The sequence below is a fragment of the Thunnus thynnus genome, chromosome 18, assembly GCF_963924715.1.
Source record: "Thunnus thynnus chromosome 18, fThuThy2.1, whole genome shotgun sequence".
NCBI lineage: Eukaryota > Metazoa > Chordata > Actinopteri > Scombriformes > Scombridae > Thunnus > Thunnus thynnus.
Genome location: NC_089534.1, coordinates 27,614,705 through 27,639,957, shown reverse-complemented (window position 1 = coordinate 27,639,957; position 25,253 = coordinate 27,614,705). Strand labels below are relative to the sequence as shown.

At 40.9% G+C, this 25,253-nt stretch overlaps 1 protein-coding gene and 1 long non-coding RNA gene across 8 annotated transcripts in view; one reads left to right on the top strand and one right to left on the bottom strand.

Annotated features, from left to right (window-relative positions):
- Window positions 1-25,253, bottom strand: part of epha7 (eph receptor A7) — a 90,378-nt gene that overhangs the window by 48,973 nt on the left and 16,152 nt on the right. For all 7 annotated transcript variants that reach the window (XM_067571524.1, XM_067571525.1, XM_067571528.1 and 4 more), the window contains exons 4-5: window positions 18,859-19,014; window positions 9,313-9,648 (exon numbers count right to left, since the gene is read on the bottom strand). In XM_067571524.1, the coding sequence (XP_067427625.1) occupies window positions 9,313-9,648; window positions 18,859-19,014 (492 nt within the window). The remainder of the gene's footprint in view (window positions 1-9,312; window positions 9,649-18,858; window positions 19,015-25,253) is intronic.
- LOC137168784 (uncharacterized) overlaps window positions 1-25,253 on the top strand; it is a 202,858-nt gene that overhangs the window by 173,171 nt on the left and 4,434 nt on the right. Inside the window, exon 4 of the long non-coding RNA XR_010924341.1 lies at window positions 7,749-7,785. This is a non-coding gene — a long non-coding RNA (uncharacterized lncRNA). The remainder of the gene's footprint in view (window positions 1-7,748; window positions 7,786-25,253) is intronic.

The window sequence follows — 25,253 nt, the reverse complement described above, 5'->3', positions numbered from 1 at the left end:
ATATGATTGGATGAACTTTTAAACTGTGATTACTGCTGTGTGGCATTGTGTTCTTTCAACATTAAAGATAGCCATCATTTTAAGAGGAATTGCTGCTCCACTAAAAATGTATTAACAAATATTACAACGTTTATTTTTCCACAGTTCTGTTCTTAAAATCAAACTTCATTTGTGGTGAAAAATCCTGTTTTTACCTGTAAAAAAGTAACATTTTTCAAAATCACCGTAAATAAACTAAACATGTCAAGACTTTTAGCACCAAAAATGAAATTCCATACAATCCATCGTACTGGAGGTTCAGAGATCTCATGGACAGATAAGTAGAGCTGCTGCGGTTACTGCATCGCCGCGGTAACGCAATCATGTCACATCCATGACAGAGTCAAGCTGATCACCGCTTCACTGCTGACTGAGCGGCTCAAATAACGGAACATTAGTTATTCTCTCAGGCTTAACATAAAGAATGACGTGTCTGCTGCATGCCGACCGATATTCCTGCTGCAGACTCTTAATGACAACACTGGGATGAAGATAGACATTTAGACTATAGACACTATAAAGAATAGACTACTTCAGGAATTGTATGCATTTGAAAAGTTTTCAGTCAGCACTAAAAGTGTTTGGTTAGTCCAGTTTAACCTGCAGGAGTGTCTGAAGGCTCGTGTAACATGTTTTTCTGCCACAGAGGAAATAAATTCATGACGAGTGAAAACGAGTTCAAAGCGTCTTCTGTAATTCCGCGAGCTGAACTTGTAACCTTTGACTCAGCGGTCTGTCAGTCTAACCACTCGGCCAGCCTGTCGCCAACAAGTAAACACGCAGCCGATTCTATTCAAACATTTTTTTCAATGTCTGGGCTTTCTTCTTTTACGCCTGCAGAGAAATTCTTATTTGTTTACAGAGGTGTTTAAGATATTGTAAAATACACACACACACACACTAACACACATTTAATATCCCGCACACACTGATAAATGCAACAATGCTCTGGGAAACTTGTTAAGTGGCCAACTTCTGCAAAAATGAGTTGTCAAATGTCTCGGCTGATAAATGAGAGCTGCTGACGTCCGTGAGAGAAAAAAAAGACGTAATTCCAGAAAGGTGAGGGTCTGACTGAGATGCCGAGCGGCTATGTGGAAGGTAAACAGTAGATTGACTGCCAAAAAAAAAAAAAAAACCCTTGCCTCAATCTCTTTCTGCTGCTGGTCTGAATAATTAAAGCTGTGTCTGTGTGTGCTCCGGGGGGGAACACAGCCTATAGGATGAAGCTGAATGTGAATCAGCGCTCCCTTTTTAACTTCCACATATTCCCCAGCTGAGACCAAAACATCAGAATGCTGCAACTTTTTCCGACAGTTTTCAGAAATGAAATAAGATGGCTCTCCCGACAAAGTTCTCAAATTAATAATAACGCTGCATCCAAACACCAACAAACAGGGTCGGAGGGAGAAAGAAGCACAAATAATCAAGGGGAAATGAGGGAGAATCAAAGAAAAACAGAACGTTAATAACTGGACTTGCAATTATAGTAATAACAGTAATGCTGCTACCATTAGAAATAATCTATTTGATGATATGTTTGGCTTTATACCAGCATGAGTAAAACTAAACATTAGATCACATTCTAGTTTAACTCTTTCTCCGATGATGTTTGAGTGAATATTGTAGGCAGCCGACCAGTTGAACCACCTGTTTTTTTTTTTTTTGTTGTTTTTTTCTTTAGCTGTTGGAACGAATGAACATGTTTCTGTGCATGTCTTCAATCTTTAGACGATTTTTGCTGATGTCTTGGATTTCCTTTGCTCCACTACAGAATGCTGACTCCACTTCTTTTCTGATCCTCTGTAATAACTAGTTGGACGTTGCAGGCTCCAGTTCAGAGCTCCGGCACACGTCTGCATCTCTGAAGCTCTGGAATATTATTGTTCAGATGTGAAAAGATGTGATGTCAAAAGGAGAATCGCTCTGATCTTAGTTGTGTCTTGACTGAAAAATAACAGTTCCAGGCACCTTTTTTCAAGTGTTTTTTTTGCCATTGTTTGATAGTGACAGTACAGGTGAGTCTGTAAAATCTGCAATAATACAAGAAGTCTAACAATACAGCATGCAGATTCACCTAAAATCACCAATTCCATTTCTGCTACCCAGAGGAAGACTCCTTTATTTCATACACTCTATATGATCTTCCTCTAGTATGAGAAAAATATGTCTCATGAATGATGTTCATGGTGCTTTTCTAGATTGATTAGCACTATATTAACATGTGAATACTGATGTCTTCGAAGGTTTGAGGCGCACAAATGGTCAACTTTACCAGATAAGGCTGCTATTGTCAACAGAGACCTACTGAAGATGTACATTTTTAGGTAACAAATATATAGTTTAATTCTTAGAAAAAGGCTCTGTACTTTCCCAAAACAGCTGGACACTGTTAAGCAAATGTAGCTAAAAAAGGAAGAATAGTGCATTTGTTGGGGACTATTTTCAGCTGTGGATTAATACACATTTTGTTTGAGTGAGTATTTCTGGCAGCAGGACAGTGTGTGTGTGTGTGTGGGACCGAGTCGAATTAAACTACAGTATGTCTATTCATGGTAATGAAGAAACATGTCACCCATTGCAACAGTGTGACTCATTGATGTGTTTTTAACAGTTTTTGGATGAGAGTGGAGCTCTGTGGTGCAGAGGATACACAGTCAATACTTGTTAGTAGATCAATTCACTGCTGGTTTGGTGTTTTCATGGGATTTGTTGACAATAAAAAAAGATATAGAATATCACCAGACTTATCCTTTAAGGACTCTGAATATCAACATATAGCTATTTGCAATTACTGGCCCTCTAAGCTGGTATTGGTGGAAGCCTGGTCTTGACTATAGCCCTTTATGGATGTGTCTGCCTGTGTCCTTTCCAAGGCAGTGAAACAGCCCGTTGCTCTGACAGGCTGCCTGCACCAAGAGAAAAGGACTGTCCAATGGCTGCAATAGGGACCAAGTGAAGGGGAAAGAGGCAACGCCAGCTTCTATGAGGGAGGGCTCATTCAAGCACGGTAGATTCAGGGGGATTTAGGGAGCTCGTCTGCCAGCAATAAAAGGCTGAAACAGGATACTTGGTGAGATTAATTACCTAGATAGGCCACGATAATGCCATTTAAATGGGAAAGTAATTAAAGTGCACCTTCCATGAAAATTATTCATTGCTGACGGATTGGGTGACAGACAAATCAGGAGGCATTTACAGAAAAGCTACAGGTTAAGTGCTCCGAGCTGCTGCTCTGAGACCACCACAGTTTTATTGCAGCTGTTGAATCTTACTGCTTTGCCCAGCTCTCATCAAATTACGGCGAGCATGTGGAGCCGGGGGGGGCGGGGAGGGGAGGCGGGGGTGAAAAGAATGGGCTCCCAGGTAACGTAAAACCGGGGACAAATGCTACAAAGGAGGATCCGCTTAACTAGAAAATTACACTGGCTGGCACTGGTCAGTGGGGACTCCTCAGAATCAATCAATCCTTCTGTTTAAGGCCACCATGGCAGATTAGAACAAAAAAAGGTATAAATCAATGGCCTTATTGTTTCCCCAAGTGTTACTTTCACAAACGCACTGAACAAATATCCTTTTAGTGATGATAAAGTGTCAATAAAGCAGTCGTATAGATTACCAAGGAGGAGCTGGGGTATCAATTTGCACCCTTCAACATTTCATTTTTTTTTTTTTATGATCACTGCTGTCTTGTAGAGGTAAATAATGATCAAACTCTCTGCTATCTACCTCTTTGAACTCCAGACAGTAAACTGCTGGAGGACACTGAAGCAGACTTTGACTGAAACAGCCAAACAAAACAGGAATATTTGTGTCTCATGCAATGCAAAGGGAGAGAGGCTTTTCAGATCAAAGTAGAATGCTTAGCTTACATTCTTGGGTGCCTCTTTTTTTTTTTCTTCTTTTGCACAGAGAGATTGTACTAAAGGGAATAGTGTGCTCTTTTCATTGAATGTTTAAGTAGGTTGGTACTTGAGGGGGGCTATAACATCATCCTACATTCACACAGTGTTGCACAACAAATGAAGTGGAGAATGACTTACACTAACCACAAGAAGATAACTTCTTCTCGCTGATTTTGAAATTCCTCGCATGTATAAAGTGTTGAACTTCACAGTTTTTTTTACACAAAGGCTGATTTACAAGTTGAGTGATATCTCTGTCTTATCAGATGTTCTGGAATGACGGTCATGACATTCTTGGCATTCTGAGACATTTTTAGTCACAATCTACAGTTCTCTTTCAGACAGACCTCGTTACATCAACGTGATAGTCATTTTACATGTTGAGCTCGTGTCTAAATAAATGCCACTTAAAAAAAAAAAAAAAAAAAAGTCAGGAAGGGAATCTGACATCTCACACACACGTCTGAATTGAATGCAGTCAAATGAAGGTAAAGAAAATGCACATCAAGTTGTTGTATTGTCATATGCAGTTAAAACAAGTTTCCCTGGATGATGAAATTCTTTGCCTTCAACTCTGAATTTATAAAAGAATCACGAGGTATAGAAATGAAAAATATAGAAATAAAATAAATGAATAAAATATCAGGAGAGATGAAAGAAAATAAATCAAATATCCAAGCATTATGAGAAATTTGACATTGAATTAATTATAATACAAAACACTGAATGAGACTATTTTAAATTGAGGAGGTTTATGTCAGATCAGTGTGTAGAAATATGACTTTTTGTCCTTCGAACTACAGAGCAAAAGAGGTTGCCTAAAATTGTATTAAAAACAATCCCACATATAACCACAATAACAATCACATGTGCCTTCTCTCTATTAGATTTACATGTTTAATGCTAGCAGTTGGCATGCCTGAAATTATGAACAAACTTTAAACACAGCTTGTATGCAAATAGGAAGTAAACAAGGAGTCCCAACTAAACGTCTTGTCATTCAGTGCTTGTGCACTATCAGACATTATAAAACACACACACATTTTCATAGTACACTCACTCGTGACCGTCAGATTTATGACACTCATCAATTAAGGCTTTAATGGCAAAATCATTTTAAAAATCCATCGCTGATGCAGCCTGTAAAGAGGGTTCTTTGAACTCACCGCTCTCCTCCAGCTGTTCCACCACTCCTTCTCAGGCACCGGGTGCCAAATACCCCGCGAGCACTGCGGCTCAATCCCAATAACAGTCCTGTCATGTCTGAATAAAGTCATGACAAAGATTTACGTAAAGGACAGCTTTGTCTGAACACATTAACAAATAGATGAAGCCGGCGATGTTATGTATCTGGTGTCAGAAAAGGGGCTTTAGATCTGAAATTTGAAATGATGTCTCTATCTATCACATGTGTTTCAAATAAGTGCCGTGGCATTCTTTACATTCTGAGGCATTTCTAGTTGCCACAGTCTAAATCATGCATGCTGGCTAAGTCACACCCCCCGTTTTTCTGCTCTGACTCACCCATGAAGTCTGTGAATACTTCGGAGCACAGCTCAACTATTGTGAAAGTTGCTATCTGAGTGTAACAGGCTTTGTGCTGCTGGCTAATACAAGCAGTCAACATTAAAATCAATTTCCACAGGCTCTTCCTCTCACTCATTATATTGTTTATACCTCTTGCCGATCGCACCTAAACCCCATTGCACTGGTCTCAAGTTGAATGTGAACACACAGCATGTATACACACACACACACACACATGCACACACACACACAGGTCCTGTAGCCTTTCCCCATAACCAATTTCAAATCCTATTTCTGTGCCCTTCTCCACAGTGATTTTTCTGGCTCAGAGATGTGAACACCCGCTTGAATAAATATTAATGGTTATTCTATGAGCAGTGCCCACTCACAAGTGTGCTGGAAGAACAAAGGCCTTGTTTACAAGTGCGCTTGAGGAAAGCTAAGGCGCCGAGTGCCTCCGAGGGCGGCTCTGTGGTGCTGTCGGCTCACAATGGAGTGCTGATTGAAACACACTCTTAACTCGCGGTGTATGGCGGCGGCAAAGACAACGAAAATCCTCGATGCGACGATTTCCATTCAGCGGCTACAAGGACGGAGCTGAGGAAATCAAGCTTATGAACTTGCAGCCTCTACTTAAACTCATTTAAGACAGAGCTGAGAGGTAATTAGGTTTCTGGGAACAATAAGCACTCAGCACCTTGTGTAGCTCCAGCTTCGCTTCAGACGTTTCCTTTGGTGTAATTAGGGGAGGTGTGAATTCCTCATCATGGATCACCATCTGTATTCACATACTGCAAGTTCATTCCCTTAGTCCCAAGCTACAAACCTATGTACATGCTGATTATCATGCAGGAGGTGGAGATGGGAGGCATGGAGGAGAGAGCTTCTCTTTTTTAAGGTTCTTTCACTGCTATGGGGCTCCGGCGCCTCACCACGCAAAGGTTAATCAATTCTGAATGATGAGCTATAAAAGCTTTAATAATGCAGTCATTCTCTAATGAGTGGTCCTGCATGCTCGCTCAGGAAGGGCCGATTGTTTTAGGAAGCTCCGACGTCCCAATTACAAAGCACTCAAGCAATTCCTAACAGCCCAGAGAGCTCTGGACACAGTGAGGGTCCAGTGAGCAGGACAATGAGCACTGCAGCATAGAGCTAATGTCTGCTCGAGATGGGAAACAAGACAGAGTGTTCACATGGCCGTCAACATCAGCCTACTGCTGCCTACTGATTTGCACTTTAGCCAAAAGCTGGGTAGCTCTGCCGCCTTCCTCGGGTCACAGAATGCCAGGGACTTTTCCACTATTTCTCTCTTTTCCAATGTAGATGTGCAATTTTGTACTTTTCTCAGATAGTTAGGCCATCAAATGTTTGTTTCTTTCAGTGTATTCTTTTTTTGACCAAGAAGCAAAGGCAGAATTAGTGCGGTGCCATAGAGCCACAAAACCCTGTACAGGGGAGGAAGTGGCATTTGGATGATCAAGCCTCTTATTTTGACATTGAAGACTACTGACCAGGTCCTGTTTTCAGTGCTGCTTTCTTTTAACCATGACCGCATTGTTTCTTAATCTTAATGACATGTTTATTTTCACCCAAACTGCAATCTTTCCTTAACCTTTGTCAAGATTATGAGCGGTCTTATGAAACTTGTCACGTGATGATAATTGAGCCATTTCCATAACAACTGACCAAACTCCATTTGCTAGTGGAGTCTGTAGGACGCTGTTAAAAGCTTTGCAATAACTCAAAGTAATATGGGTGGTTCTAAAAGGAAATGAGAAATTAGATTTTCTGTCTTTTATTCCACGTACTAGTACTAGAAAGACACCGGCGCACTAGTTGGAAACATCCTTCTAGGATTAGATCACTATCAGGCCAATAGGGACATCTTATCAAGTAATTTGATTTGAAAGTCTGGGTTTAAAAGAGGGGTGTTAGTATTGCATCATAGTCTGTAGACTAATGCAGAGCCTATTCCATCCTGATACCATGTGATACTTCAAGTGAATCAAGGAATCAATCAACAAAATCCCATATTGAATCAGCAACGTGTCATCTACCTGATCATTGTGTTATAGCACTATAAATGGTGCCACTGACTTGCAATGGTAAACATGAAACCACCTTGGCCAAGTGCACCCTTCCACACTAGCTAATGGCTAAATATTTCATTGGGTTAACTGAGTAATTGTCTGTTGTGAACATGCTAAGTGTAATTATGAGTGACTCTAAAAGAGCATGAGTTAATTGTTTGTTTTTTTCCCTCACTTTTTCCGGCAGGTCGTCCTTCTTTTGACGTCCTTGTTTCCTTGACCAGGTAACCCCTCAGTACATTCCAGCTCCAATACATCATCCCCAACACTGTATCCCACACACAACTGAACCTCTTCCTTTCGCTGCCCTGTGTTTCCTACAAACGCACACATCTAGTAAACTAAGATGCTGATTGTACAATAAATCATTTTGTTCTCATGTTATTGATTTTTGGTAGTAAAAGATGGTATAATTTGAACTTTGAAGCAAAAAAGCGGCAAGTGAGCAGCTTTACATGACTAAAATAATGTCAGTGTCTCAACTAGTACTGTATGATGATGGTGTAAGAAGACAGCAGGACATGACTGGCCATCACATGGAAGAGGACAGGTGTAATTAGTGGTTATAATAAAACATTCAGAAAAAGCTTCAGTGCTCTTGCTGTAGCCGGGCTTCTTTTAATCACCATAGTCAGTACACTCTTTTGGGCCAAGTGTGTTTCATGGATGCTCGAGCGTGAAAGAGGAATCTTGTTGGCTGGATCCATAGAAATAATGAATAAAGTTTGTCACCGCAAAATACAGCATTTTAATTACGGCGGATTCCCTCGAGACCAAGCTGCAAATACAGTACTGGCTCTTAAGGTGCCACTGGGAATCTACATCACTGCTAAGCTAATAATGTTTGCCACTGTAGTGCTGATATACACATTAAATTAATCTGGGTAATATGCATACTGGAAATATTATGGATCATATCAAACTATGGTCATTAATGCTAATGGGGAATCATTACTGTAGTTTGCATGTGAGAGGTTTTCAAAATTAAACTGTCAATTGCCATGTTCCTTATTGCCTAATGCTCTCTCAGCTGGAGCAAAAGATGAGCTCTATGCCACCATATATCAAATCCTGTACACTGTGCATGGACTAGTGTGAGCCAAACACTTTCCAAAAGAATATAGTTCAACATTTACAAAAAACACATATGGCTTTCTTTCCAGGAGTGAGATGAGAAGATCAATACTAACCTCATGTCAGTGCCTTTAGTACGGAGCTGGATGTAGGATTTGGTTAGCCTAGCTTAGCATTAAGGCCAGAGACAGGAAACTATTTCTTAAGGAACAGTTTATGCATCTGCCCAGCACTTCTTTCAATATATAATTATAGTTTATGTAACTTCCCCTAAAACCACAACTTTTGTTTTTACATTTCAGTTTGTGTACAGATTAAGCAAATTAAATACATTGTGATTTGGTAAGTGTTTTGTTTTTTTTTTACTTTGGACCGAGCGAGCTAGTTCCCCTGCTTCAAATGTTTATGCTAAGCTAGGCTAATAGCCTTGCATCTCTAGCTCCACACTTAAGACAGAGGCATGAGATTGGCATCAATCTACTCATCCAACTCTCGGAAAGAAGGCAAATAAGCACATTTCCCAAAATGTTATGCTATTCCTTTAAACTGAAACCTTATCAAGAAAAACTCAGCAGATCAACTGACACATTTCCTTTCACAACAGTTAAATCAAAAGGGGCTTCTACCCCACAGAAGCACAACATTATCAGTTATTAATACTTTTATGCAGTCCTTACCTGCTTGACCAGTGGCGATGCTAACCGCGGCAAACAGCCTCTGTGTGCGGCTCAGGTCTGACACCCCATTGACAGCCTCCACCTCAAAAGTGTAGTTGGCGTGGGCGAGCAGGTCCATGATGGTCACATAAGTGTCCACTAATCCTGACTGTGCGGGGGAGTATCCCACATTAGGCCCACACGGCACACACTCTTCAGGTTCCCAGCTGCAGCGCCGGCATATAACCCTGTAGGTGACATCGTTTCGGCCACCCGTATCTGCCGGTGGGCTCCACTCCAAGGTAACGGTGGTCTGGTTGATGTTGTAGACCAGGTTCTGTGGTGCCGAGGGAGGCCCTGTCAGAGGTGGACAAAGAGAAAGCCAGAATTAAATAACTGCGTGCCAAGGAAAGTGACAGCCAAGAGTGTGCATTGACTGGATCTGTGCTTTCACTGTTCTTTGAGAGAAAAAAGAAAAAAAAACACTACAGGACATGCCAGCTCCAGCCCTAGAGCCAAACACTGACACTCAATTATAATAAGACTCAGACCCAGAAAAAATGGTACAGGTACACTGAAAGGAAGTCAGCTCTGGCAGGCGCCAAGGTCAGTGTTAGAAGGCTGTGAAATCAAAGAGTTGGAGTCCAGAGTTTCAAAGGGAGAATAATTTCATTGTCAGAGTTCATGCAACACAGTTTTATGTCACTGTTTTTATGAATTGTCATTAAAAAGGTTGTGTACCCATCTAACCCCACACTTCACTTCCACCTCATTGCACCGTCACCACTCTACACACTGTAAAGTCTTGTAATTAAATTGATTATGAGATTTTACAGTGCAAGAGGTTTTTCTATTTAAAGTCAGGTCCACAATCAGAACCATTTCAGAACTTATAATGAGTTTCAGTCTTGTTACTTAATCTCATCCAATTAATTTTAGAAACATTGCTATCTTATTAGCTAATACTTCCCAGCATGCATTTTATTTGGAATACAATTCTCTTTTGATATTTTTCCTTTTATACATGTGTCAAAGCACTTAAGTATTTATACTAACAGTGCAGCAAAAGGTGTAATGATTAGTCACCGCAGTGCATGAGGGATTAGATTTGTAACTGCTTTACCTTTGAAAAAATACAACTAGAAATGAAGCCTTACTACAAACGGTGGTCAACATAGCAAAACAGATGTTGGCTGACATCGGTTCTCAAAGATTCTCAAATCTATATTTAGAGGGTGATAGTTACGTTGGCTTAAAGAGACCAAACCATTCAGTTAACTCAAAATTTTAAAGCTACATTAATCTTTTATTTGTTCATATTTGCCACTTGGGTTAGGATTAGGGTTAGGATTAGGGTTAGGGTTAGGGTTAGGGTTAGGGGGTTAGTTTTAGAACTTCACATGTTATGGCTTTTTTAGGTCATAATGGCTGTTATTACATCCAGCAGAGAGCAACATTAGCATTAATTTGGAATTGTTTTTGGTCACCTGACAAATGTTTGTCCAATATTCACTCTCCTTTCAGCTTTGTTTTGGTCTCCACCAACTCTTGAGAAAAAGTATCTGGCTCTTCTAATGCTCCACTATTTTCACCACCTGTTCTGTAACTTTGTCTGCCTGCTGTTTGGTGTTGAGCAGGTAGCATGCGTCAGTTTATTAGAGCTTTTTTGCTGATAATATCTGACTGCTGGAAATTAGGTTGATGACAGCTGCGACTGAATATAAGTATGTGGGTCTGAACTCCAAAACAATGATTTGAAAGAGACTGCAAAGCTCTGTGGAGCTGAGGGGAAGTACAGAGTTGGGTGGGTAAAAAGTGAAACTGTAAGGTAGCCTGGTCACTCATACTTTAACCATGAAATAATCAAATGTTTGTTTTTACAGTGTACTTCATGCATGCAAACGTAGGTGGTGATTCATCCAGATGGACTATGGGCTTTGTTTACAAAGCGATTGTTAACAGCATAAAAGCTGCAGCTGCTATGGAAATGATGGAGACATGGTTACACGGTCAGACAAATGCTAAGCATGGAATCAGAAGCCACAAACAGTCTCTCTCCAAGTCTTTCCTTTTCTCCAAAAATATACCACTATCCCAGCTGGAGAGATTGGCTTTACTGGGTTTCCTTCCAAAGGTATATCATGTAGACAGCAGGACACTTAAAGTTAATGTCTCCCAAAAAAAGACTTAAAGCCTGGTTCACCCACACAATTTATGAACAAGATTTAAACCTGGATTATCACCGCCCTGTAACTGCCATATACAGTTTCACTTGACATACAATAACAACTAGCTCTGTGGCATCAAAAGTGCACAGGACCGCAGACCATTTCCTTATAAACGTTCACGTAATGGCAAAGAGATTAGTTCATCTTGTAAAACAATAAATAACAAATTGCGGCTTTCATCTTTCAAATTCCAGGATGTTGCCTTTTATGGCCCAGATGTTGATATAAATAATCGCCCCCCAACGCAGTAAAAATTATATGACTTTTATTCTTTATTTATGAATGTTTTAAGAACATCTTCATTTTGTTCACTGGGACACTGAAATCATTTTGTTTGCTCAGGAAATATTCTTTGAGGGAATCTTGGGGAGGGACCTCTCAACTCATTAAATTTGTCACATTAACTAACAAAATAGGTCATGCATACTGTATGCATAGAGCCAAAACTGCTATCACAATATTCAGGCTCATTAATACAGCACTTAGTTGTTTTTCCCTGTTCCACCCATTAGAAGTAAGGGCTCAACGGAGACATCCATATTCATGATTATCGGCTAAGATAAGAGACAGACTGTGGACTGGGAAGATGAAAGAGCCTGCTGTGGCAGGTGAAGTGGAGAGGAGTGACTGCTGATAGCGCCACTCGACTTCAGCCTTGGCATTGACACTCGACCCGTACTCTCAATCTTCCTTGCGGACAAAGGGAAAGGTGTGCCTCGACACATATGCACTTAGACGCCCACGCACATGTGCGCACTCACTCGCACACCCACACACACCTCCCACCCCCCGCCCAAAACCTCAGGGATCTTTTATTCTTGCATTTCCATGACCACGGTAGGCTATGATAACATCTCATTTTGCCCATGCCACTCTTATTTGTGTCTCAGGTGCCACAGATCAAATATGCGATTTCTCTGCAACAACAGGCCAAAAAGGAAATTAGATTAGACTGACCCCGTATCTGTATGACCTTTGTCTTTTGTATTGTTTCTGAGGTGCACACTACACTGCAGGCTGTGCTTTTCCTCCTCTGAAGGCCTTGGTTTACTTCCAACAAAGTGTTTGTCACATCATGAAACTGAAACTCCCTTTCCAAAAGCAGAATCTTTTTTGGAACTTCCCAAAACAGGGTTTGAACTTCTCTCTCAAGCTATTGTTTTTCATTCTTCACACAATGACATCCGTCGCTTTTTATGTGTACAATGCCACATGTGCAACACCACAAATGCTCTTGAGGAGAGACTGTCTGAAAGTGTTTTTGGAGAGTTCTCGGGAGAGAAATCAGGGCAGTAGGAAGCAGACAGGAGAAGGTTGCGAAAGGTCTTTTTCAGAAATGGTATAAAGACTTTCTGTCTGTCATGGTCAGACGACACATCATATTTCGTTTGAAGAGCACCAAACCCTCCACTCCTCTTTCTTCTTCTTCTTCTTCCTTGGCGTCTCTTTGTTTCGCCATATATGTTCTGTCTGGACTGAGGAATATGAAACTCTTCTGCCCCTACTTCACCTGCAGCACAGATTTGCGCCGCATCCTGAGCCCTCCGCTGTCTGTCTGTCTGCTCATCCTTATAGCTCAAGGGCTTGTTGCTCTCCCTCTTCTTTCTACTTTTTTGCCTGTCTCTCACTCCCCCACTCTGTCTTATCTTTTCGTGTTCTCTCCTCTCACCCCTCCTCCCAGTCAAGTTTCATTTCACGGATTAGCCTGCCAGAGCCCCCACAGCCTGAAATGTCTCAATCACTTGCTCGCTTCCCTCCAACGCTGCCGCTGTGACCGAGCATGGGTTAGCATGTGTGTGAGGGTGTTTTTGTTGTTGTGCATGAGTATGAAGTATATGTGCGTACAATTTATGTTTCCTGCTAAATCATTTGCATGCTAACATTGCAGAGATTTTAAGGTAGAACCTGTGATTTTGTGGAATAAACAAAGCACTCCCATGTGTAAAAGTAGTGAGAAAAAGGCTCCTGGTGCACTGAAGTATCCACTACATCCAATAATCTACCATATAGAAAATATAGTATGGTAGCTGATAGTTTTTAGGTCATGTTTCAAAGCCCATCTCGACTCTGTGCAGAGTTGTGAGACCTGAGTAAATCCAAGCTTAAGAGGGAAGAATCTGGCGCTTATCGGCCTTGAGAGGTGCTCGGGGCTGCCTTAACCCTCCACAGCCTATTAGCTGGCTGTGCTCTAATTGGGGAGCTGTGGGAAGAGGGGCGGCAGGGGTGAGTGGTATTCAAATCGCCCATGAGGTAATCCTCACTCTACAAATGTGTGTTGTGACCCCGTGACCCAGCCTCTAATGATGGGGCTGCAGCAAAACCTGTACGAGGGAAGCCATGCAGAAGAGCTCGGAGAAGAGTTTTTGGCTGAAGGACCTCCAACTGCTGTTGTTGTAATATCTAAAATTTCAATACTACTTCAATACTACCACACTGAATTCAATATTGGATTTGCTACTTGCACAAAATGTGTGCTGCAAGCTGAAATTCCATTTCAGCCCCATCTCTGGAGAGTGCATGATGGCACATGGACATGAATAAAAAAACTGAAGGAAAGAATCACTAAGAATGCATTTGAACAATACATGTTTTCTGTGCTCAGAGTTTTCACTCATAGTAAACAACTAAAATATGCAAACAAATCTACATAAATGAAGTTCTGATGCCAAAACACATTTGATGAAAGCATTATGGAGCTACATGGTGCCTCCCTTGTCACATCTGTAAAACAATGAATCTTGGAACAATGACAGAAGCCCTTGTCAGTGGTCAAACACTGTGTAATGTCTTTACACAAACTCCTCAGTTACCATATATGTGGTGGTAATTGTAAATGTTGTTGTGAGTTAACAAGCTGCAATCACACTGTGCATGAGCTCATCCAATTACAATGCAAGTGAAATATAATGCAGTCATTTACATTGACTTTACATATGCATGATCAGGACGGGGACAGAACAGAATTTCCATGTATCGCATCCATGTAATTAATAGCACTGCAGATTTGGTCATTGTGGTGATGTGTTGTTTGCTTTCCCCGCATAAATCTTACAGGACAATCGTGGGTCATTACAACTTTGGTATGGATAGTAGATGGGTGGTTGGGATGAATTACCAACTGGGCAAAGCAAGCAAATGCCCAGTGGCCCCAGACCATTAAGGGCCCTAAAGGCCTTAAATCAACTGGGCAGCAAGTATTTTAAACAAAGTTAATTGAAAATGTGTTTGGTTCACTGAAGCACCATAAAATGGTAAAGGCATTCTCTCTGCATCTCTGCCAGTAATATACATTTTACTACACTTTTTACCTATACCATACTTCCTACCCTATCATTTAGAATGGCCCTTGTATACTTACACAATGCATATTCTTCAACAAGTTTGCTAAATTATGTCCACACTAACTTGGGGAACTGGGGGAGGGGTTTTTGCCCCGGGCAATCCCGTTGGGTTAATCCAGCCCTGACCACAGTAATTACTGAGATCTGGGGCTGTGGTGACATTGCTACAATGAAGTCTGACAATACACAATCAAGCAGGTTGTAAACAAGCTAACAATTTAGACCACTTTACTTGGAGGTAAAACTGAAAGTGAATGTTGGTAAAATATCCTCATTTGACAGGAAAACAGAATGAAGGAAACTGGAATCCTCTTGAAGTGAATCTGGGTCTGAGCCTCAGCAGAATGAAAAAGAATATATTTTTTTAGATTTTGAACTGAACACCGGCTCTGATATTTCGTAGCAACACAAGCCCCTACATTCTATCACAGTCCCCTAGCAACTCCAGGCAGGATGGACCCTCTGATGGACGTCAACTTGTTGAGGTGGCACATTTTTAAGGGGGGCGGCAGGGCTGAAAGGAAGACACGACTGTTCACGACTGCCCTTTTCAGCCCCGAGCTTGCACCAGCACTGCTCACAGCTGTTGCATGATTGATGCCCACTCCCCAACCTGTCAACAGCTCCAGTCTCTGCCCTGCCTCTAGAGAAAATGCCTCCCCATAGCTGTCCCCATATATCTCATTTTCTCACAACTTTGCATATGAATGGCTTAGACAAACATTCGACAAACAAAAGCATTTCTTCCTTCCGCCTCCTCTCAACACATAGCACATGGGAAACAATGTATTTGGAGCTATGTTTTTGGAACTTCTTCTTCCCTCATCTTTATTCAACGTGGATTTGGCTTTTCATGTCCCCACATTACATCTTCATCTCATTTCCTCTCAAATCCTCATAGACACATTCTTAATCTCTGTGTGCCAGAGATCCATCTCACTGTTTTGCTAAGGCCTACGATATGGTAGCTTTACAAACCCCTATTTAAAAAAATCTGTCAATCAAGCTATTTGTTCAGGCAGTGCAAATTCATTTTCAATTACTATTCACTCCTGGCCTGGATAAGGCTTGAAAAAAGGAAATCACAGTAACTATTGGTCACACTGACTTAATCCAGTGATGAATGAGGAAATGCACGTACAGAAAGCTGTGCAAAAAAAAATGTACTGGGCGAATGTAGAGGAGGGCGAAGCTATTCATACAAGTTAAAAATACATATTTACATATAATGGTATGGGGTCATCAAGTGTAGACCCAAAGTTAATGAAAATGAATAATGGAAAGTGTGCATTAGGCAACTTCAGTAATTACTGCGCTACTTGGCCAAGGTGATTACCCAGAAGGGAACGGCCAGAGGACACTGCAAAGAAGTGGGAACTTTCTCTTTCTTACCATCGCATGTGTGTCCTGCCCTTGATCAGTGGGATACGTTAGAGTGAAGCGTTAACATCCGATTAGGATGGTTGGAGAAGTGAGTAATGGACCTGTCTTTTAGAACAAGATCTGTATGGTTGCCCCTGTGCTACACGGAGAGATTGGTGATTTGTGGTCTTTGGCCGGCCTCAATTTGCTTAGTCTGAGCTATGTCCTTGTTTGTGTCAGATGGTTCTGGGAATGGAGTTAAAAAGACAAATTTGCTAAAGGAACACTATAATATTGCTCTCTGTTTTGCTTCATGTGACGCTAGTTCAACGTGAGAACATTCCACAGTTCTTACCTGTTTGAAACCATTTGACACAGCTAGCTACATTTTTTTCCTCTTCACTAAATTAAAACTATACAGTGTAACTTTTGCTGAACATGATTATGATTATACAATAATGGTATTTTCTAAGAGCAAAAATCTTACCACAAGCAGCAAACAAGCATGTCTCATATACTTAATTTGATTAATTGATTGGTTGTCAACTATTAAATTAATCACCAACTATTTTGATAATTGATTAAACATTTCTTAAATGTGAATATTTTCTGGTTTCTTTAGTATTCTATGACAGTAAACTGAATATCTTGGTTGGGATATTTGAGGTCTTGGGCTTTAGGGAAACAGTAATCAACATTTTTCACCATTTTCAGACATTTTATAGACCAAACAACCAACTGAGAAAATAATCAACAGATAACATAATGAAAATAAGCCTTAGTTGCAGCCCAAGATAAAACCCTTGAAATGTTTATTTGTGACATGCTCAACATAGCATAGCACAGAAGTACAGAAGAGTGCTAACATTAGCTAACATTAGCTAACATTAGCCACCATAAGTAAGGCTGTAGCAACAAAACTTCTAAGTGGGCTGAGTTGAACAAGAGGGTGTTTTATTTCTTATTAATTTAACTTTGTCTATGAAGAAGACAGTGCTATCTCTTTTTTTCAAAAGTGACATCATCTTTCTTAAAATGACATGTTAACAATGACTTCAAGCTAATAAAAAGTGTCCTGTGGAGTATTCCTATAAACAGGCAAAGTTTCTGTTGCTGAGAACATTTCTTCCACATTTGTGGAGCACATGGAGAAGAACAGCCAGCTAAAATGCAAAATAGAAGGCTGAAGTTTTAATGATAGATAATGTTTGTAGGACATCATAGCTCAGCTTCTCTTATTCAAGTTATAATCTTATTCATTTTTTCTTGCAAATCCTCTATCTCACCCAGTGTTGTAACTAAAATATTCTTTCCTGATCATTTATTTTCACTTGTATAATAATGCCACAACTTGCTCAACATTATTCTTCCGAAGGGGTGGAATTAAAAAAAGAAAAGGTGCAAACTTGTACCAAATAGTTCATGACTGACACACACACTTGGGGCAACATGAACATGTCTGTGTACTGAAGATATGTTGAAATGAATGGGAAGAGCAAAAGGGCAGGCAGGGACAACAGAGATGTTGCTCAATGTGTTGTTTTACCGACACTCATAAATGACAAAGAATTGTTTTTCATATGACATTTACAACAATAAGTCCAAACTCCAATCCGTATAATCCTCTCTTTGATTCTCTGATTTAATGCATAGACAAGCTAATGCAGCACTATAAAATTCTACTATTTGAATAATATCTCAGCAGCAGTCTCTCTCTCTGTGTCACACACACACACACACACACACACACATTAAAGATTCTGACTTGGCCTACTTTGGCAGGAAAAGAGCAGCTCTGCTCAGGATGTGATCCAGGCATGCTGATTTCCCGCACATGCATATGTGTCTTTGTTGTGTTTTAATCAACAGAAAATGGTACAAAATAAATAACCACAATCTGAATTGTTAATTTGCCCGTCTCCTTCCTAATAGATACATCAAAAAAAGAATGACATAACTGTGTATCCAGCAGCCAGAAGCGTGTGGGCCTATCCAGTAGTCTTGTGATAGATTATCAGTAGAATGAAGGCACACAGATAAGGTGCACAGATTATGTTTAGGGGTGCTGTTTACCTCAAGAGATAAAGCAGAGTGCTAACATTGCCCCGGCAGGGTGTGTCACTCCCCATGCACAGTAGCTGACGGCAACAGGAGAAAAAAAAAAAAAAAAAACCTACAGCATTGCCTTGAAATAAACGTGTTAGAGAATGGATTTGGAAGCAAATGAGCCCCACCCTTCAGACTGAATCCCCCGGCCTGTGTAAATAAGCCATCAATGGCTGTCACATAACTGTTACACTAGCCAGGACAAATGAAGACGCAGGGTGCTGCCTGGGCTGCCGCTGCTGACTGTAATTGCAATCTTTCAGACGGGAAATGGCAAATTGCACCTCTCATCATTAGCAACCAGCTAAGACAGAAAACAGACATGCAAGCCTGCAAACATAATTATAATGACATACTGGGAGGCAGAGGAACTGCTATGGAACACATCTGGGGCTTTCATGGGGCCACTGCAGACTGACTGAGCAGGTCTGGCGTGTGTTTTTTTTCCCCCCGCATGTGTGGCTGTTTAAATTCAGATCCCGGCAAGTGATCTGCGCTGTGTTTACCTAGCAACGGCATGGCAGACTTACTTGTACAGGCCACAGACGGAGGGTCAGAGAGTGCTCGGTAGTAGCCATCCTCGCAGTTGCAGCGCCAAGAGCCCTCGCGGTCGTTAAAGCTGTGCGCCGGGCAGCGAGAGCACTGAAGGTCCTGGGAGGAGGACTTGTAGAAACCACGACCGCACGCTGTGGAAGGAAATAAAAAGGGTTGAGGCCGGGGGAGAGAGGAAGACAAAGACAGAAACACTGAGTCGAAAGCTCTGCACAAACTAGTACAGAATCAAATGGGAATGTCATGTCGTTTACCAGTTGATCCCACATTTCTGTGTAGGGAAATTTGTGGAAATTAAATACAAGTAAAGTACAGTACTCAAATTTTTTTTTTTACAATTTTCACTTCCTTATTTTAAAAAAAGAAGAAGAAAAAGATGATGAATAGAGTATTATTGGTTTCTGACCATTTAAAATGATTCAGTGTCTACTTGCGACCCCTTCTTACAGATTGCACGTCTATGAGTGGTGAACAGTTCCACCAGTGATTTTCCTTTCAAAACATCTCAGATTGTTTCATTTGAATAATTGTTGAGGCCAGATGAGGTAAAAACTTTTTAGAAAAATATATCATAGTTTAGAGAAAACTCAACCTTAAAAAAAAAGAAAATGAAAAAACTCATTTGTGTAGCACAACTTACATTTTATTTGGAGGAGTTTTTTTAAGGATAGAGGGTGTTGTATGCTGTACACATTGTGAAGCCCCCTGAGGCAAATTTGTGATTTGTGATATTGGGCTATACAAATAAAACTGACTGGACTTGGAAAGTATTGAAAACTTTAAAATATGGAAAATGGCCGCCAGCTTGTCTACCTATTCTTTATTTCATATTTTGTTTGGGAAAATTTCTCATCCAACTGTTTATGTCAAAACAATATTACATTTTGAGAATTTTGATGTATTTTGTTAAACGAATAAATGGGTATATCATGGAAAAATATGTTTACATTCATAAACTTTCTACTTGAAAAATGTATTATTTAGGTACAGGGATGAAAACTCCTGTCATGGTAAAGTTTCATTACCAAACAAAGTGGGCAACTTCCCTGGAGCCCCAGACCACCCAGGCCCTTAAAAGTCTCAGCTGTACCATGTGTTAACTAGTTAATGTAGCCAGACTGGTATTAGTTTTTTGAGGCAATTTTAGACTTAATGTGATTCATTTTCATAACATAAGTATTTTTGATAAGGATCCCTTAAATTGTTGTCTTGTTATATTGTCAATTTAGAAATATCCTCATATTGCAGCAGTAGTTAATGCATTTCTCTCCGCCAGAGGAAAATGTTCACCAGAGTTTACAGAAAACAAGGTCCTCTGGTGGGAAGGGCTGTTCAAAATATATTTCTAGTGAAAAAAAAAAAGAAGACAAAATTAGTATTCCAGTACTGTAGTAATGAAGGGGAGGGGGGTCAGTGGGGGCTCATTTCTTGCACCTGGCCCCCCTAATGGCTTAATACGGCCATGTTAGGATACCCACCCCTAGCCAGAAATTCAACCTGGAATTCACACAGCGTTTTCTATTTAGTAAAGCCCAGCAGAGCCGGGTTCACACAGGATTATATTCACTGATGATCTCAGCAGTTAACAAATAAGTGGATGTCTCCAGGTTATATTAGTCCTGTGCAAACACTGTCTGAAAGAGTCTTCACTTTGCACCTGAATTCCCATCACGAGGAGGGCATGACAGAACAAACCACTGTGTTCACATCTTGATGCAGCCAGTATTTGAATGAACCTTCCCCCTCAGGCTTCATCAAGCAGGCTGAGCCATGAGACAGCGTTACAAAAATCTTGTGTTGAAGCATTCACCAAGGGATAAACTACAACCTCTCACTTCAAAAGGAAAATAACAAGACTATTTTTAATCTGATGAATCCTCAGGTCAGTAAAGGGGTCCGACTTGTTTATAACGAGTCCTATCTCTTAGAGGAAACATTCTCCAACAGAGCAGAGATAAGTCTACATTTAGCAGAAAGCATGTGGATCTTTTCAACATTTTACCTTTGACCAAGTAGGTAAACAAACCTAAGACTGATCTGACTAATCGAGGAAGCCTCCTCACTGTCTGTGTAGTGAGACAGTAAAATAAATAACACTCTTAAACTCAATTAATTCATCCACCTACCATGTGTCTAAAATTACAAGTGATTTTTAGGTTCCAAATGAGCCATGATAACAAGTCATGACGAAGACAGAAAGGAAATGCCAAACAAATACGGCAACCCCCCCCCCCCTGTGAATCACATGCATTTGTTGAGTTAATGTTTAAATACTACTAAGGAGTAAAATGTCTAATCTGGGTCTGGCTATTTTAGCCTCCAAATGGGCTAATCCACACTGCAAAACAGAGCTTAGCCTGGTGAATAACTGCAATCTAGGCCACATGATTTCTTAAACAATCTGCAAGAAATCTATATTTTCTACGAATAGCTCTGCATACAAACTATCAAATTATACTAAAATGCATTTTTCATGAGCCACTGTGGGAAATGAGCAGTGATTTTCATAGTGGGTCACCCCACCCGATTTTCAGATCTCAATTCTGCTCTGCTATTTTTTTATTTCCTTTTTTTCCGGGAGGATTTAAAAATATTGGCCTCTACTTCTTGTGACAGGGCGGCAATAAGAAGGATAGAGGGATCAGAGTTTTTGAGTTTTAACGCTTCCACAGCGGCATGAAGAGGAGGCCGAGGCACAGGGTATCCCCATTTCAGCTACATGAAAGCCCTGTCATTCTCCATTTATCGCACTGCCACAGCCTTGTGAAACAAGACCTTTTTTTTTCCAAGAGGAAAAAGACATGATTTTATCTCTAATCTTTCTTTACCTTTTTGAGCCAGTAATTGAAAACAGAGCCACAAGGAGGCTGCGAGCGGCGGGTCTTGAATGCTGACCAGGCGAAAAATACATACGCAGAGTCTGTATGTGCTTACTCATTATATTTAGCAGCTTTGAGTGTATGTACAATTCTGATGAGCGATAACATTCGACAAACAGCAAAGTAAACCCTGTCTAGTTGCAGTATCTGATACGTTGTGTATACACTCCCCCATGGATGTTGATAATGACACTGAAGCATTTTCTCCAGCAGGTTAAAGATTGGCCAGATCCAGTTTAAGACGCTGTTTTCTCCCACCATGCCAGGCTGTTTAAACATTCTGATAAGCCAGCATGTCTGTTTGCCTTTGGGTTTCTGAGAGTCCGTCTGCTGGGTGGCCAGTGTGTAGAGGGGGAAAGCCCGGCAGGGACCGGAGCTGTCTCCCACCGCAACCACCACGACAGCGGATGAAGGGATCCGCAGGACAGATTACGACGAGTATAAGGCCTGGGAGGGGAGGTCTTTCGGAAGTAAACACAACTTTAAAGGAAAATTCTAGTTTATTGCAAATTATTTTTGTAGCTTTGACTGTGATTTCTACTTATTATGATTATGCTTCTCCCCCCCAACACTGATTTCAATACCCAAGCTAAAAGCACTAGCTGAGTACCAACTAGTGCCCTCTTTTCTAAAATGTATAAAACTGTTTAACTGTAATAGGAGATGTTCACACACCAACATATTTTTTAGGTGTGTGAAATTTTTAAATTATATTTAAGAGGAAACGCTTTGCTCAGCATACACTCTTCAACAAACCAGCTACTTCCCATCTGCAGTCGCTGGGCAGGTAACATTAGCTAATCATGGATGTCATGTTAACAGTTAAGGCCTACTACTGACTTTACATGAACATGCAACGTTAGCAAACAGCAGCGAATGAACAGGTAAGTACAGAAAACCAAGCAATCTAGCAGTCAGCTTGTATCGAACCTGCCTGATCATCTGTTGGACGTCATTGTTGCAATGTTGCCATTTCCCCATATCTCAGAAATTACTTTAGGATAATGTTATCATAACCGATGGCCAAAACTACAGAAACCAGACCTCTGTTGTAATGAACTTGGATCCTTTGACTCAAGCTCATGAGCAAAACACGGTTCATTTTTCTTGCTTTTTCAGTGACAGATGTGTTTATCAGTGCGTCCGACCGAGTTTGGCACCCAGAAATATTTACAGAAGCAACAAAGCGGCAAATGAGGCCTCAAAATCAAATGCCTGTATGACATAGGCAACTAAGTGTTTCTGCAGCTCTTCCCACCGCTGCCAGTGCATTGAGTGACAAGTACAAACATAGCCGTCCCTGCCCAGCATTCCTGCCCCAGTGTCGGCTGCAGCAGCAGTAACAGCAGCAGCAGTGAACACTGATTTGCTGGCTGGTTCCCCTTCCTGGCACCAGATGCTGAAGAGACTCTGTAAAACCGACACTGAGATGGGATGATATTGAGTGAGAGGTTCTTTGTTGACTGTCCCCGCAGCAACACTTCCCTTCTGAGTGGAAATACCTACAAAGCAATTACACCAAGTCTGTTCACCCAATAGCCTTCTCACCTGACAAAATGACTGACACCTTACTGGCAAACACTGACACGCAAACATGTTAAAACACCATACAAAACCCAAGACCCTTTACAACTTGTGCTGACTTTGACAAGAGGACTTAGAGCCCAACGTGTAATTACATTTGTAAGGATGAAGTGTATAAGAGTGACTCCTTGAAAAAAAACTCCCATTTATGTAAGTCTGGTCCTCTTCTGGCGCAGATAAAGGCCGCCTAATAGCTTGTGCTTGTTGACACGGGCCCGCTAAAAAAGCTCAGCGGCAGACACAACAGTCGGCTTATTTACGACACTGAAAAATTAGTCAGTCCCTAGAGAAGCGGGTTTGGGTTAAGCAGAGAAAAAAAAAAAAATACAAGTCTTACATTCCAGCCAACTCCTCGGCAAGCTACAGAACCAGCATCTGTAATTTCCCTTCCAGTGGTCAAGCACTTTCATTCAGTGATGTGTGGGGGGACAAGCTGCAGTCAGCAATTTTATACACGGAGAGGAAGAGGAGCCTGAGAAAGGAGAGGTCCTGAGAGCGGTGGGATAGAGATAATCAAATGCTCCTGTGACTATGGTGTCTCAATCACAGTCCAGAGAGTAAAACAAAGTCTCCTTATCTTAAGCAGGCACACATACACAAAAAAAAAAAAAAAAAGGGGGGCGAACGGATTTCTGTATTTTCGTAAGATCTCGGTTTATTTCTTTTTCCTCCGAGCTGAGCTTCTTAACATTCTTGAATTACATCCAATTTCTCTCACGCTCTGGCAGTGTCATGACACTCTGGGTGAGGGACAGACAGGGCGGGAGGGGGGGGGGGAGAGCGGCAGTGACTCCTTATACGCCCGTCTGACATATCCCTTCCTGGCCAAAATAGAAAATAATTATTTCCCTTGTCTGGGGGTGACGCCATGGCACTCAGTGGGTTTTTTTTTCTTGAGTTAATCTTGTGTCTTTGTTGACAGATCGGATTCCAAATTTGCCCTTTCATGTCCTACGCAGTTTTCACTACAGCTGGTTATTCAGTCTTATTGAAACTCTTTGAGTACCAACTGAAATGTGTCCGTAGCATCAAATATCAAAACTGATCAAGAATGCTTGGTCGGAATCTGACTATGAATCAAAGGTTTGTTCAGATTCGTTTCTTGTGACCAGATGACACTATTTGTGGCATGTGTATCTTCATGGCTATGCAGATGCAGAAAGTATAATTTGAGCTTTAGATATCAAAAAGTGATCATCATGGTATTGGGACCAAAACTCAGGTATCACGATGGCAAGAAAATTCCAAACCTTATCTATTCCTAGAATTCACAGAAACTGGGAGTCAACTTCCTTCCTTGCTTTCTTACAACCCACAAATCCAGTTAGGTCACTGTACTCACCAAGTTCTATGGGGTGATGCAGTGGCACCTTTTCAGTTTCTATGCAGTTTTCTAGTTTTCTATGTATTCATTAGGGCTGTTTACTGAATCCCCAAACTTTGTGAGTACAGACCTAAATCTGTTCATAGTATCAAGTATCAAGAACTGTCAATCATCAAATCTGAACAAGAATGGTCCATGTGTACAGTCAACACATGTCGGCAAAGACGTTCATACAAACCCTCATTGACGTGACCAGATGTCCAAACTTACTTTTGCGGACCGTTGTGGTTATGTGGATGCAGAAAATATGATTTGAGCTTTAGTTGTCCGAAAGTATCAAAAAAGTATTGTTTCAATGTTGGTACAATGTGTTGTTGTGTTGTATTGGTCCTGATATCAAAAAACTTCTAACAATACTTTGTCTTAGTATTCTCAGAGACTGGAAAACAACCTTCATTGCTTGCTTACAGCCCACAAATCCAATCAAGGTTACTGTCCTTATTACAGCTGAGCACAGAGGGGAGTAACTGGTCCAAGCAGGGCAGCTGGGATATTGAGTTTCTCCCCATCTGTCTCAATATTCCTA